The sequence below is a fragment of the Xiphophorus hellerii genome, chromosome 20 (assembly GCF_003331165.1).
Source record: "Xiphophorus hellerii strain 12219 chromosome 20, Xiphophorus_hellerii-4.1, whole genome shotgun sequence".
NCBI classification, from domain to species: domain Eukaryota; kingdom Metazoa; phylum Chordata; class Actinopteri; order Cyprinodontiformes; family Poeciliidae; genus Xiphophorus; species Xiphophorus hellerii.
Genome location: NC_045691.1, coordinates 32983692 through 32998977, shown reverse-complemented (window position 1 = coordinate 32998977; position 15286 = coordinate 32983692). Strand labels below are relative to the sequence as shown.

Here is a 15286-nt window from a genome sequence, read left to right as displayed (position 1 = left end):
TGAAAGGTAACCTGATTACCAGCGGAGCTATTAAAATCTCTCATGTGTGACTTGCCTCAGCAGCCATCTCTGCTTAGCAGAGAGGCGGCAGATTGCTGTTTGGCTCATATTAGTGGGTGTGTGTCACTATTGATTTCCATGTTGTGTTTTTTTTCTCCATGTGTTTTGCTCACGCTGGGCCCAGATTTATTATTCATACAGTCGCTGAGGCAGGGAACGGGCCGCAGTGTTGGTCCTCCCCACATTTTACACCCTCCCTCCTTGCTCAAAATGCTTCTTTTCACTCTGAGCTACCTGACAGGTTCAAATTGTGTTTTCTCTGTTACGTGCTGTCCATATTTCCATCTGAATAATTACAGAGGCGAGGCATTACATACTGCTCACATCGGGTAGGAACTATAAGGAGGATGTTCCGGCATCAGGGCGCATCTAAAGTGCCTGTAGGCAAACAATAAGTGCCAGTCTGTCCCTCCGTTTTAATGAGCCTGTTCAGTTTGTGCTTATATTGTTAAAACACTGGCCATCTGAGGCAAATAAAATCCTGCAAATGGTGCAGAACTACCTCTGCTTTAAATGAAGTGGAAACGCAAAACGCGGCAAAAGTGCAGGTTCCGCACCAGGCTGTTTTTAAAACGACATCACCTCATCACAAACTCTTCCTCTGCGATCGGATTGGACAGCTGAAGGATTAATTAATTACGCCTCTCTGACTGATGAACATGGTGAGCCTCAAACCCTCTGCCTGAGAAAAAAGCAGAAAGATGGGGAAAAAATTAATTGAAAAAGATTTAATATGAAGAGCAGACACAACAGGATTAATATTTAGAGCACATTGAGACGCCTTCAGTTTCACTTAAATTCATGTAGCTGGAGTTTAGGAGAACGGTAGAAAATGCTTCTAGTCGGTGACTTTGGTTGGGCAACAGTGATTTAATTAGCTATCAAAAACTGTTAATAGTTATAATCAATCTATCTATTAACATAACAAAGTTTTTTAACAAAATTATAAATAAAATAGTTTTGTGAAAACTAACAAGTTGGGTCACCATCCACTTATCAGGAATCATTAGCCGACCAGCTCTGACCTTATCAGGTGTTTTTCAGTGGATGCCAGTGAGGAGGCGTTAGAGCAGTTTGTGCTCTGCTGTTCTCAGACCTACATGGATACATGCAGAGGTAAATAAAAATCAGCTTCTCTCCAAAATACAAGAATTTTACCTTCTCAACAATATATTACTGTCTTTAGAGGAAAAAAAAAGAAAACTTTGTGTCTACCTGAGATTTTTCATTGGAAGATTTTTGTTCCATACACAGTGGTGTCCATAATAATTTTGCCTTAATTAAAAATCAATATCCTTTGACACTGTTTTAGATATTTTTAAGCAGATTTTCTAAGTAGGATTTGAGCTGACCAGTCGCAACAACACCACCTGATTTGTTTTCCATAAGACCTTCAGTTATTCCCGTGTCTCTGCAGATTTCTCTGTTGGCTCCCAATTTGTCTCACTTCTGATCCTTTTGGAATCCCTGCAGTAAGTCTGGAATATTGGATAAGAGGACAATATGACCTACGGCAACACCAGTGGCTCTCTGCAACCCCCAGAATTTTTAATTTGCCTCCACTGAAGGCTCACTTTTAAAACGCCCCGATCACCAGCAGAACAAAAAATAGCTTCTCAATATTTGGATATCGTCAGTTTTTTGCTGCAGCTGTTAGAGAATCAGTTTCTCACTTCCAGCTGGAGAAATAGAACAAAAGACTCTGAGTGTGTGTTGGCTCTGAGATCAAAGCATATCAGTGTGTTGGAGGGGTGTGACAATACTGTGCACTTGCAAGATGTTGTGTATTGTGACTTTCAATAAAGGTTAAAACGATGCTTCAAAGTGTTTGCAAACCAGAGTTATTGAGCTCATTCTTGATGGGCTATTTTTCTTAACTGCTGTTATTTTTTGCCATTGTTATTTTTCAGACTTGGAGAACTTCAAGACTCACAGAAGAAGTTCTGTCTCAGTACGGGAAGGTCAAGGAGTGGTTCTGCTGTGCGGACCTCCCCCTCATTCTGGAGGTAAAATTCTCTGTTTTCATCACAGTTAAACAGAAACGACTCATTCCCTCTGGGAAAAACCCCACCTGAACCAACTTGTTTCTATTCAGACTTAGGAAATCAAAAGGTCAAGAAACATTTATATTTATCTATGTGCTGTATATCTTTTTCCTGTATGGTCAAACATAAATTTGGTTTTGAAGGCTGTGGGCAAAATGGTGTACATCATAAAAAAAGAGCTTTTTTTCTGATATTTTTGTGTGATATTTTTACAGTTATTGGCTCTGAAAAGTATTCATACTGTTAAAACACATAGTTTCCCTTTAGCCTTTGAAGTGAATAACAAATTACAAAACACCATATAAACTGCAGAGATGCACCATGTTGTATATCTTGGCATTGTTCTGATATCAAGTAAAAACAGAGCCAGTATCACTAATACCGATACAGATATCGATACTTAACTATTTAAGTTTGATATGTTCTCAAATTTTTGATCTTGTGTCTTATTGTGATTTTTGTTTTTGAATTATTATGTTAAACTCTAGTGTAGAATTTGCACAAGGTTTATAGGTGTCTACAAAATGCTAACATTTTAACATGATAAACAGAGATTATGGAAAAATGAAGCAAATTTCTGTGCATTGTTTTCCTAAATAAAGTGTAAAAAGTAATTTGAGAGCACATAAAGAAATATTTTTTGAAGTAGTGTTGACACACTACAGTACAATTCAAAAATAAAATAACATTTGAACATAGAATCTGAAACTAAAGTATCAATCTTACCACACTAGTGTCAGTATTATTTTGGATTAATTCGCCAACCTCTAATAAAAAGCACAGTGGCAAAGAATTAGCAACACTGGCAGATTATTTCACTTAACACCTGGGAAAATGTCTTGTTAGTGAAAAAAATCTGCCAGTATTTTAATCAATATTATGGAATTATTGACTGAAAACAGGATTCTATATCTTGCAAAAAAATTACTTATAAATTAATTTTGTGTTTTTTCAAGTGTAGTAAGACATTTGCCCTGGGAGTGAGACCAAAGAATACTTGGTAAGAAGTGTTTTTAAATGTAAAGAGGGCTGCAGACTAGAACCGTCGTCACAATCTAACAGAACGTTTTCTGAATAGAAGGACCAAATATTGTCAAAGCCAACCTGTGGAGGGCTGATACATTCCTACAAGCAAATGCTGCAGTTTAATTCAACTGCACAATTATACAACTGTGTTATTGCAGTTTATGCTTTTTTTCTATCAGATGTTTTTTTTTCCCCCTTAGTGTTAAGATTTAATGTCAGATTAAAAGTGGCAAAAGTTCAGAAATGAGTGTCGACTTTCCAGACCTCCTTTAAACATTAAGAAAATTATCACAGAACAAAAATGACCTGAGTTTCTTTTCAGATCTTCTGTTGCTCACTAAAAACGTTTTTTGTCCCCCATTATGCTGTTTTGATCAGGCCTGTCGAGTGTCGCCGTCTGGAGACTAACGCGTAATTTGCCTTGATTAGAACGGTTTAGCTCATCCTCTGGCAGTGGAATGAAAACGTTTTCCTCCCTGCAGTATGCATTCATCATTGTTTAGTCCCAAGCTAAAGGCAGACATTGCCTGAATCAAATAATACGATGCGAGGTATTTGCTTTCTCTCCGAGAGCTAAATGAGAAGATCAATACCAGTTTGGGTTAGTGCAGCATAAAATAACTGGGGAGCAAAGCAGGCTTTGTTTCACATTTAAAGTCTATGAAATATTCAAAGACATTTAGTGTATGTTGTATCATTTATTCCTTAGTACAAACCTAAATGTTTGATGTAAGCAGGGTGTACTTATAAGAAGAATTGTAAAATAAGATAGGAAATATAAATCTTTTACATTTGATCAGGGTTGCTTCAAATAAGAACCTAATATCCATTTAACGCAACATCCATATTGGTTTTATGTTCTTTCCCAAGATTTAACATCATAAATCATAATGGTGTTAAAATCTGTCCAAACACTTAACACTAATATAGATCTGGATTTAAGTAAGAATGTTGACCACTGGATCAGCATCAACAGCCTGTGTGTTCAGGGTCTTTTCATCTTTATTAGCATTTAGACATTAGATTTGTTTTTTCGTTTGTTTGTGTTTTTAAAAACATAATTCTATGAAAAAGAGTCAACTATGGATGCAGATCATGTAGCACAGAGGTTCTTAACCTTTTTGACCTGGGGCCCATTAATACATTCACCATCTATTGGTTTACCAAACTGACCTGATTTTTGTTCTATATAGAAATCAAATCCAGGTATTGTTTACCATCAACAACGAAAAATATAATTACATCATAATGTGATAATCACAAGGACATTTATTTATCATTTGGATACAAACTTGCACATAAAACAACTTTCTAAACAGACCAGCAATTCATGGAACAGATCAAACTGCAACAAGAGTATAATTAAAGGCTCTGTTAGGCCTTTAACCATTATACCAATGTGTATTATAGATTATTATGTCAATAGAAAAAAAGGAAGTGTATATTTCTACCATGATTTTTCTAGAAAAATTTTGGGATTAATCTCAGAATTTCTGTGTTTTTTCAAGTACGTTTTTGACTTTGAGTTCATAAAATGTTCTTTTTTCTAGAAGATTTCTAAGGTTTTTGGTAGAAATATTCTCTTTTTTTGTATCTGTAGTGGCCCTAATATTTGTCATCCCATCAAGATAATTGAAGACTCAAAAGCCTGGGGGACAATGTAAAAATTGGCTAAATGAAATTATGTGCTCAAAAATAAATACATTAAAAGAAATAATTTTTAAATTATATGTATTGTAAAAAAAATAAAATAAAACAACAATTTAAAGTGCAAATGAAAAAAATAGCCTTATAATTTGTAAATTAATTTGAAAACTGCTTCAACATCATGAACCAGAAGCTACCCTCCATATCTGTGACAGATAAACAATAGTCACAACAGTTTATCTTTTGACAAACTACTACTCTCATTTTTTTATTCGCCTCCTAATGAAAAGCTTGAGCCTCTCAGATACAATCAGATCCAGTCTGAGTGCAGCGGAGGAAAGGCTCACTGTCAGAGAGCCTCCAGTAGCTCTGAGTGTTTCGGGGTTTGGTGTTTGTTGTACCTGTAATGGAGAATCCTGATTCACTCGGTAGGGGGGGGGTGGCTTGCCCTCCCCCCACCCATTTTACGGGTCTGCCCTGCCCGTCTGCTGGTCCCCCAGACATTTACACAGGCTGCACATGACTCTGACAATCCGTGACTGACATCTCTCTGTGTTTATATGCAGACAGAGGTACAGATAAACCTACAGCATTGAGATCTGGACCAAATCTAAGGCTGCAGATCGAATAGCAGTCACCCAAAGGTTTACGCACATCGGGCGACTTCGGGTCGGGTTGGGATCATGAACCGGTCTGGCATCTGAAAAAGGGCTTGGACTCTGATCCGGTCCAGGTCTGAACAAATTCTGCCTAAAAATGAAATGAGATTTCTGTATTTGAAGCGCATTTAATAACAAACAATCATCAAATCTAGCCAGACCGCAGCGCATGGTAGACCCAAAAACATTGTCCTCCAGGTAAGGGATGGTTACTGTTTACTTCAGGACAAATTGCGACAAACACACTGAATTGATTGACAGGTGCCATCATATCAATTGAACAAGTGCGCGCGCCTGACATTCAAAGTGCGTAATAGAGGTGACCAAACACCACATGGCCCCCCCACCTCAAAAATGAATCGGGCTCCGCTGACCACGGCCCATCTTGTAGACCTCTAGGGGGCACCATGGCAGTCAAAATGTAGGCCTCGGTCCTATGGTTAAGAATGGCTGGGTTAGCACATATAAAGGCAGAAAAGTATTTTGGTCGATTTTTTTGTATTTTTTCAGTTTATGAACTTTTGTTTCCAAATCTCAAGGTAAGTTCTATTCTCCTTTCTTTTCAATGCTAATTTTATGGTTGATATACAAAAGCAGGGAAATATAAAATTCTGGAGATGATTTCTAAAAGAGTTCCAAACGGGATTTCCACAGCAAAAGTGGCACCGCTACGCTAAATCATGACTGAAAACATTCTTTCGAGGTAGTTGAACTCTACCGGTGATGATATGTCATTTACGGATCATTATCTGTCTTATTTGGAGACTTTGGCATGAATTGTTATGACCCTGAAAGCGACCCGCATGAGCAGATGAAGAACGTAGATGTCACACAGGAGTGCTCTGTTTACAGAAGTAATAACAAACTGAGCCATCTATGGATCAATTTTTACAATTTTTTCAGTAATGGGAGCAGACATCATGTTCACAAAATCAAAGACAAAGGAAGCAAATACAAAAGGAAATAGCAATGGCCTTTTGTGGAGCATTGACTGCAACTTCTATAAAGAAATCTGTTTGGATGCATAGTCTGAGCCAAGAGTGACTTCTGCCTGTTTCTGGTGCAGAGTTATGTCAATGACATAAAAGTTCAATAAAATCCAACATGACCGTTCAAACTGCAGAAGCTTTGAAAACTACTGGCTATGTATCCGATTTAGTACCACTAAATCTGTACCACTGTGGAAGTGGCACAGATCAGATTTCTTTGGAGATGAAAAGATTTAAAGTGCCGTAAAAAGGTCAGATATGGGTCAGCAAAAACTTTGGATTTGAGTTGCACTGCCTGCTGTGTCAATGTAGCCTAAAAACTAATACAACAAATATTGTCTATAACAACAGCATATGTCCCTTTCTAGCTTGGTCTCTAGAACTACTTCCTGTTAGAGATATTTTGATTACATTCTCCAAGCTGAAGGCCTCCCAACAGATAGAACTGATTCATGAACCGCTCTACTGCTGTGAAAATGCTGCTTGCCTGGAATTGATTGGGTCTTAATTACCTGAATCTCATCCTTTCAGGGTTTACCTGGTGAAAGCTTTAAAAGCCTGAGGGTAACGTGGATTTTTTTTTTTCTTTTAACGCTCTTTGTCTTTGTTTGATGTCTGTACAGTAAAGGTTGCTGCACTGACTGCCTTCAGATCTGCCAATTTGTGCTGAAGTAATCCAATTAGGGTTTGCCTTTTAGGACCAACAGGGAAATAATGACAACACGTCAGGCTCCCTCAGGCTCGTGAAAATCCATCTTAAGACAGCTGTCTCCACACTAATAAACAGAACCGATGCACGTTGTCAATTACAAGTTTGTTTTAGAGTCAGTGTACACATCTTGGATGTAACAGGTCTTCTGGCTAAAGCCGCAAAAGGCTTTGGCCTTTGTCACTCTTCATGTCAGGTTTTTTCACTTGTTGTTAGCAATAACTTTCGTACTTATTGCTTAAATGTTTGACTGAGTAAAAATGTGTCTTTCAGTTTATACTAAAAATGTCATTATACAAGAATTCATCTTTGTTTTTTAACACATCTAACCGGCCAATCAAAAAACACATTAAAAAGAGAGAGATTCGTCAGTCTTAGCCCACACAGGATGGCCAAACTGTCAGCATCCAAAGAGGATCAGCTTATCCAGACGGGTAAAACTGAAATCACTGTTCAGACGAAGAGCTGACTTGGCAATTCTCAATTTCCTGGATTGCTGGAAAATGTTCCACCAATCATCTGCTTGTCCAGGCAGGTTTAACATATGACAAAAACAAAGGCTGATTTAAAATGCAAAGCACAGTTTTATGGTCAGATAGTTTGCTTTTTAAAAGTGTGTTTAGCAGAAATTTTAGCAAAACTATTTCCATGTCTAAATTACATGTTAGCTTGGCGTAAACATGCATAAGAAATCTCAACATTTTTTCAATTTTTCAAGTTTATCTCTGTATCTTTGCAGATATGTAGCAAACCTGAACCTATGATTATGCTTTAAATGATTTATCCCTGAGAGGAAAAGGTAAATTATATCTAGTGAGTCACTGGCAGTTTGTGGTTCCATTTGTAAACTTCAAAATTGTAAGTAAGAGAAAGTGAAATTGTTAAATTGTCATTGAAAACCAGTATGCACACTTCACATACAAAATGTAGCGAGCGCTGTTTTATCACATTCAATCAATTACCAATGATAGTAATCTGTTAATCAATGTGTTATTACTGAGTTTTATTACTTATTAAGCTGTGCAATACATCTATAGTAGCTTGCAGTGACTTTTCTATTATGCTGGACCTTTGAGTACAACTACTAAATACCAGTGGTGTTCTGATGTTCAACTGAAAGTGTAAACAAAATAAAGTTAAAGTGGCAGCATGGTGGAAGAAAGAGAGCTCAACTGTTCACACTGCTGTGTAAAAGCTTTTCCTGCAACCAGGAAACCAGGAAACCAGGAAACCAGGAAACCAGGGCTGTTTAGGGGTTTTTGAATCACAAAGTTATGAATACATTAGAAGTGGTTGTAACATCATGTTATTTTTTAGCAGGGATGAGGAAGCAGATTAAACACTATGCTTTGCATATCACAAGTCACCCTTTTGCCCATTTTGCTTTGTAAAATAGTCCAACTTGAGGCCTTTTGATTTTATTTGGAGGTATTAATGTGAATGGGGCCAAACACTCAAGCACACCACACTTCTATGATTTTTGTTTATGTTAGCAACTATGTATCATTATCTATGTTTCCATTAATTGGCGTTTCCATTTTGTGTTTCACTTAAAATGTCACAAAAAAGAAAGTGTCGTGTTTCCAAGCAGAGATATCGACGTTCTGCATAGCTGTAATAAACGGGAAGTAGAGGTCGCAAACTAGCGTGAACCACACATCTCTCTTTTCTTCATTGTTTTATTTTATTTTCAAACAAATCAGTCTAAAAGCAAAGTAGATGGACAGACAGACAGATATTAGTATCATCAGTCGAGGCTCAGCCATTGAGCCCATATTGGCCAAACAATGACAGGTCTTCCTTGTGTTATAAATCTTTTGATTTTCTATGCATCCCTAATCTTGTGTAATGCGGTAAAAAAAAAGACATAAAAGACATGGGAAAACGGGATGTGGCCCCCGCTTAGACTATGCATACCCTGTCCTTTGTGTGTTATAGACTTTTTGTTTTGTTTTGTTTTTTTGTTTGTTTTAAGCTATAATGACATGAAGAAGGGGGAAAAAACTACAAAAACAAAGAAATAAAACAAATCCAAATGAATAAAATATCATTAGCTGGCAATCAGAAGGCATGATGGAGCACAGAGGAGAGGTTGGGGCCCCGCCCTGATGGGCTCCCAATGGCCCCTGAACCCAATCAGCCAACCCCAGAGCAGACAGCCCCAAAGGATGGAAGCTAATGTTATAATTACTGATAATAATCATAGTTATAATAATAACAGTACATAAAAACCATAATGATAATAGATAATTGTACTAACATTCAACAATAATAAAAAAACAACATAATGAAATGGTAATTGGAATGGCATAAGTAGCAAGACACTTGTGATCAAAACCCACGAAACAAATACTAGAGAGATGATTCATAACATAAATGATCCTTCAATATATGTGTGACATATTTTGACATTGAACGATATGATTAGAAGCAGTGTGTTGGACTGCAGTGAAAGCAGAAGCAGGGCTCCCTCAGTGGGGAAACTGTTTCATGCTCTGCTTGGGACATAAATTCAGGAAGCAGCTCTGCCATCAGTTTTCAATTCTGCTCTTTTTTTTTTACTGCATGGCTGTTTGGTCCATCAGAAGATATGCAATGCCATGTCATTGCTTGCAAATAAATTCAATGAAACAAGATAACTAATGAGTTAAAGGCCAAACACAACCACTGTGCATCTAGGATGTGAATGAATGTGTAAGGTGACTGCTGAGAGGGGAAAATATAACAAAATGTAAAGATTTTTTTGCCCACTAAGTATATTTTTATAGGCATTTGATCTTTTAAAAGAAGGATTTGCCATCTAGACAAAAGTTTTGAGGTTGACAAGTTTTTATTTCCGTGTGTCCGAGTGTCTTACATCGTTGTTTAGAAAGGGTGACATGTATTCAAATCTTATACATATATATAGAAATCATTATACAGCATCTGTCTCTTGTGACATTTAGTAAAACAGACATGTACCAACATTAGAATACACAGATCAGAAAACTGAAAAAAAAGTTAGACTTTGATGACTAAAACTGTTATTTTCTACCTTACAGTATTGCTCCTTTTGTAAAACTCCTTAGACTTAAAGGGAGACCGAGCTCAGTGTGGCATCAACTTCCTGGCAGTCTGTAAAAACTGTCCCACAGGAAGACTCCATTACAGTTTAATTAAATTTTGCAAGTGGGTGGGACACCCAAGGAAAACCTCTGCACTTCCCCATCCACTGCCATATGGCTACAGACCTCCCTATATAGTGGAGGGAGTCTCGCTGTGTACTGAAGGCTGTGCTTGGCTTCCACCTGCCAGAGGGCGTTCCCTGAGGACACATTATGCATGGCAGACAGCTGTCCTGCCTGGTGCATGCACCATGAGCCTGTCCATGCAGAAAGACATGTTTGGACAGAAGGACGAACTCGGGAATGGGCGAGATGTTAGTAGGAAGGGCGAAAATTAAAATGAATGTAGATTGATGGAAATGAGCTAATTGGTGACAGGAAACTGCAAATCCATGAAAGGATTAGGTTGTTATCACTGTGTTCAGTGAATATATTGGTTAAACTGTTTCCTCTGTGGAGGATCTTTAGCATGTTTGATGCTGCCTGTTGGGTATAGTGCATGTGAATTATGATGAAAGAAGCAAATTTAACAAAGTTCTGCTACTTTAGGAAGGTGCCTGCAAATTATATTTGCAGGCACCTTCTCATTTTTAAATGCTTTTCTCATGGTCGGGGAAGGCGGAGGTGGGGAAGAATCAAAATGACGATTTATTCTTCAACACAACATGACTTGACTAAAACATTACATCACCAACCCAGGAATGAGACAGAGAGAAGAAGCCTGCAAAGGGCAAGGACAGGGCTGGAACTGAAATACTACATGACGCAGGTACATCTAACTTATAAAGATGGAACACAGGTGAAAAACATAAACTTAATTAGCAGGGACAAAGCTGAGCTGAGGAACTAAACAGGAGAAACAAACGAGACAGAAACCTGGACATAAGTATAAAATAACAGGAAACAAAACCTAACATAAGAAACTGAACCTCCTCAACATTATTGAAATGAAGAAACATGGATACTGGAACATGACAGGACTAATCCAAAAAGATAAATAACAATCAAGTCCAGAACATAAAAGTAACAGACCAGGGTAGTTATGAGTAACAACAAAATAAAACAAAACTATGAATAAACAGAAAACCATGAAACAGATTATAAAACATAAAACTCCATAACAAAACTACAAAACATGAGAGAATTTTCATTAGTGCAGACAGAGTATCTGCATAACTTAGAATGACATTAGGTAGTACTGTTATCAATGTATTGGTGTTTTATTTGAATAGCAGTTTCATACATTCCTTAGCAGTATTGTTTATGTATGGAGATTTAGAGTTGATATGTTCACAGTGTGGACTTTTTTTTGACATGTAACGAATTTAACAGCATCTCAACTGGCTTAACTGGTGATCAAACTGTGGATGCTACAGAATCAGACAAGTATGAAGATGATGATGATGATGATGATGATGATGATGATGATGATGATGATGATGATGGAGTGCATTCACACCAGCCCCGTTCAGTCCGCTTTAATAGAAGTCAGTTCATTTGCATAGAAAGTCAAAGCAGAGGTGCAAATGTGTGATCGAACTCTGATGCGGACTACTCTGGTCTGCCTACAAACCTCTGTCTCGGTTCAGTTGAAGTGAACTCTGCCATTGTTTCAATGTATATATGAATGCCAAGCGAACTGGAGAACACTCTAAAAGCAGGACGCGGACTATAGGAAAGGGCATTCTGGGTAAATACAATGAAAACAAGCATGAGTGCCTTGTGCTAGCAAGAGAAGACAAAATCCTGCAACAGCTAAAATCTCACTGCACTCCATTTCATAAAGAAGGAAGTTGCGCTCAATGTCTTCTTCAGAGGTTTTTTTGTCATTTCCTTCTGTGGTTCTTAGTGCAGCGCCACCACAGGTGAGGAGGGGAACAGGTTTTTCAAATTGTTTGGTTGGTTTGATACAGTGCAGTGTGAAAGCGAACCACAGCAGCTGAAAATGTAACAATTGTTGCAATTTTGTTCCCAATCAAACCAAGACTACTGGACAGTCAGATGTGAAAGCATCCATAGATAATGAATCTACATGTCACTGAAATAGAGGCAGCAAGGTTGAAAGATGTGACAGTGACATAAGAGATGTTGCACCATGTTTAATGAAACGACAGGTGGTAACAATCAGATCACACCTTTTCACATCAACTGGTTGTACATGAATGTGTGTAAATGTGACATTTAAGAGTTTTGATATTGGTGTTTGTAGCTTCCTTGTTACTCAATCCCATAATGCAAATGTTGTTGGCAACTTCTGGATTGAAATGTAAAACTGAAACATGCTCCAATTTGAAAATGAGTGTGAAGCTTTAGTGCTGAGCGGCATTTTAAAACATAGACCTTCTGAAAATAGAGCTTCAGTGAAAATAGAGCTTCCTTTGCATAATGGTGACAGTTTGAGTTCTCTGAGGCCCCCTATTGTTGCCCAGTTTTAATCCTGCTGTTTTTTTAATGGCCCTATGTGTGTCGTCAATGTATTTAAATTTTTTTATTTTTCATCGGGGATTTCTTTGCTTTTAATCTGATTAGCACATGACACATTTCACCGTCTGCATGAGTAATCTCCTTGCACATATTCAGTCCCACCTCCCCTTTCTAATCTGTCTGAGGACTTCAACTCTCTGAAATATTGCCACATGTTACCGTCACACCAGCCCCGCTAACAGAGACTTTTCTGCAAACTCCATCACGGCGTTTGAAGTTTCCTCGTCGTGACAAGGAACTTCACTGACAACGTGACGGCAGCGTGAAATGGGATATTCAGTGTTTTCCTGGAGTGACACGGTGAATTGATTGGAGCTTTCTAATCACGTATGAAAAGGTCATGGAGGAGTGTGAGCATACACACCCACGCACGCACACCCCCAGACCTCCCAGAGGGTGTGTGAGTGGCATGCTTCCTAAAGCTCCCGTTAAGCTCCTTAAAGTTTACCGTATGCCCTGCTGTTGTGAAGAACGTTAGGTGTGTGTGTGTGTTAGATGTCTGTGTATGAGGGTCATATGTTGACCTGTGCTCCCTGTTCTCCCTGTGCATGTGTTTCAGTAGGGTTCTTGTTTACGTCATGCGAGTCTCCGTCAGCACCTCCATCCGCCCCGCTGCTCTGTCCTCGGGCGGCGCAGCGCTGCAGCATAAACACAAATCCCTGGGCCCATGTGGGAGTCTGATCCCAGAAGAAATGCGCCGTCACCTGCTGTGAAAGGGGAAAATAACAATAGTGGAAAAACATGACAGGCTTGTCCACACAGGACTCACTTAATGGTACAATTTTAGGCTGAGTCCTTAACACTTCAAAGGTACCTGACAGAAGTGAGTTCAGTCCCTGCTCACTGCACCGACTGATAGATCTTTACATCCAACCATTTTTTTCTCTGGTTCATTGATCAGAGGTGATAGAGATCTCAGGAATAAAACACATTCTTTAACTTTTCCACATTCTTGCACAGTACAAGCACAAGCAACCAGCGTGTTATATTGATGGGTGAGATTGCACCATGTAAGAATGTGAAAAAGTTCAATTCTAATATTTCTTTTTTTCTTTTAATAATAACGATTTGTAAGATGTAGCATGTTTCTTTTACTCAATAAAAATATTTTGTAGACGCAGCTTTTATTGCAGCAACACCTGCTAGTTTTGTGGGGTATGAGGTTCTATTGGGGTAGCCAGGAATTGCTTCTCAGCTGGACCTAACCAAAAATATAACATATGTTTATGATCTGTTAACAAAATTACTTGCATTTTAATCAAAAACAATATCTCAACAAGAAAACAATTGTGATGGCTGATTGTAATTGAGCCTGTCAGTGAATTACAATCACTGGAGCTGAAGGCAGGGCATTACGACCTGGAAAGCATTGAAATTATTTGTTTGTGTCTAACAAAATTTTATCTCTGGAGACTTTTTATTTCTTCTTAGTATTTTTAGATTATGTTCCTCAACTCTAGCTGGTATTAGTGCTTGCTTCTTCTGGGCCAACTGAGTGGCTGCACTGGGAGTCTCCCGTGTTCACGGCCGTTGAGGATTCATTTTCTCCCTGAGCTTTCAGCTCTACCTGTTGAAAGAATGATGCAAGCCCGGAGCCACCGCTTCAGCTGCATCACTTAGACATTGCATGGATGTTGCAATCCTGCTCCCGCTCCTCCCCTCCTCGTCCTCCAGGGAAAAGATGTTACAGTCATCAAAACATTCTGATTTCTCAAAGGCACACATCTTGTTTTTATCAGTTTTTTAAAGCTACTGTTTGGCATGAGCTTTGTTTGCTTTAATGCTCATGTGATCAGTTTGATTTCAGTGAGAAGCTGCTTTATTCTGCTCTACTTTATGAAGGTTAGTCTGTGACTTATTTAACACACTGTGTGCTGATTAATATACATACTATGTTATTTATTTTGATTAAAAATACAGTATATGTCTTAATACATAAAGTTGAAGAAATGTGCACTATTTAGTCATATTCGTCCTTTTTCTTTCCAATGCTAAGGTCAGCTAACCTGCCTAGCAGAGCCGCTGCTCTGACCCATTCAGACAGGATTAAAAATAACCTGGGTGTTGTTGTTTTCCAGTCGTGTGGTGAAGCATTCCTGTTCTCTTTCCAGTGTCCTGCCCTGGCAACTTCAGTGTCAGTGCCACATTTGTGCTTCAAAGGGGGTAACGCAGGTTTGCCTTGTTGTACAGAAGACTTTGTTAAATTCATTCCACATAAGGCTGTTGTTTTACAAGCTTTAAATGTAATTGGGCCATCAAACTGAAAAAGAGACAAAGATAACAAAGACAGACAGTAGAAACACTTTGAAGTGGAAGGAAAGTGAGAAGAAGAATGATAAATGAATAATAATAAAAAATGATCATTTGGCGGTTGGTACAGTTGTTAGCACTGCTGCCTTGCAGCCCCTGAGTTTGAATCCTGGCCTGGAGTCTGGAGTTCTCCCCATGCATGGTTGGGTTCGCTCCTACTATTCTAGCTTCCTCCCTAGGCTCAAGACATGATTGTTGAGTTAATTGAAGACATTGAACAAGATGAAAACAAGTTAGCAGCTTTGGTAGGGTA

At 38.4% G+C, this 15286-nt stretch overlaps 1 protein-coding gene across 2 annotated transcripts in view; it reads left to right on the top strand.

Annotated features, from left to right (window-relative positions):
- cntn4 (contactin 4) overlaps window positions 1-15286 on the top strand; it is a 242934-nt gene that overhangs the window by 127036 nt on the left and 100612 nt on the right. For both annotated transcript variants that reach the window (XM_032549067.1, XM_032549066.1), the window contains exon 5: window positions 1971-2066. In XM_032549067.1, the coding sequence (XP_032404958.1) occupies window positions 1971-2066 (96 nt within the window). The remainder of the gene's footprint in view (window positions 1-1970; window positions 2067-15286) is intronic.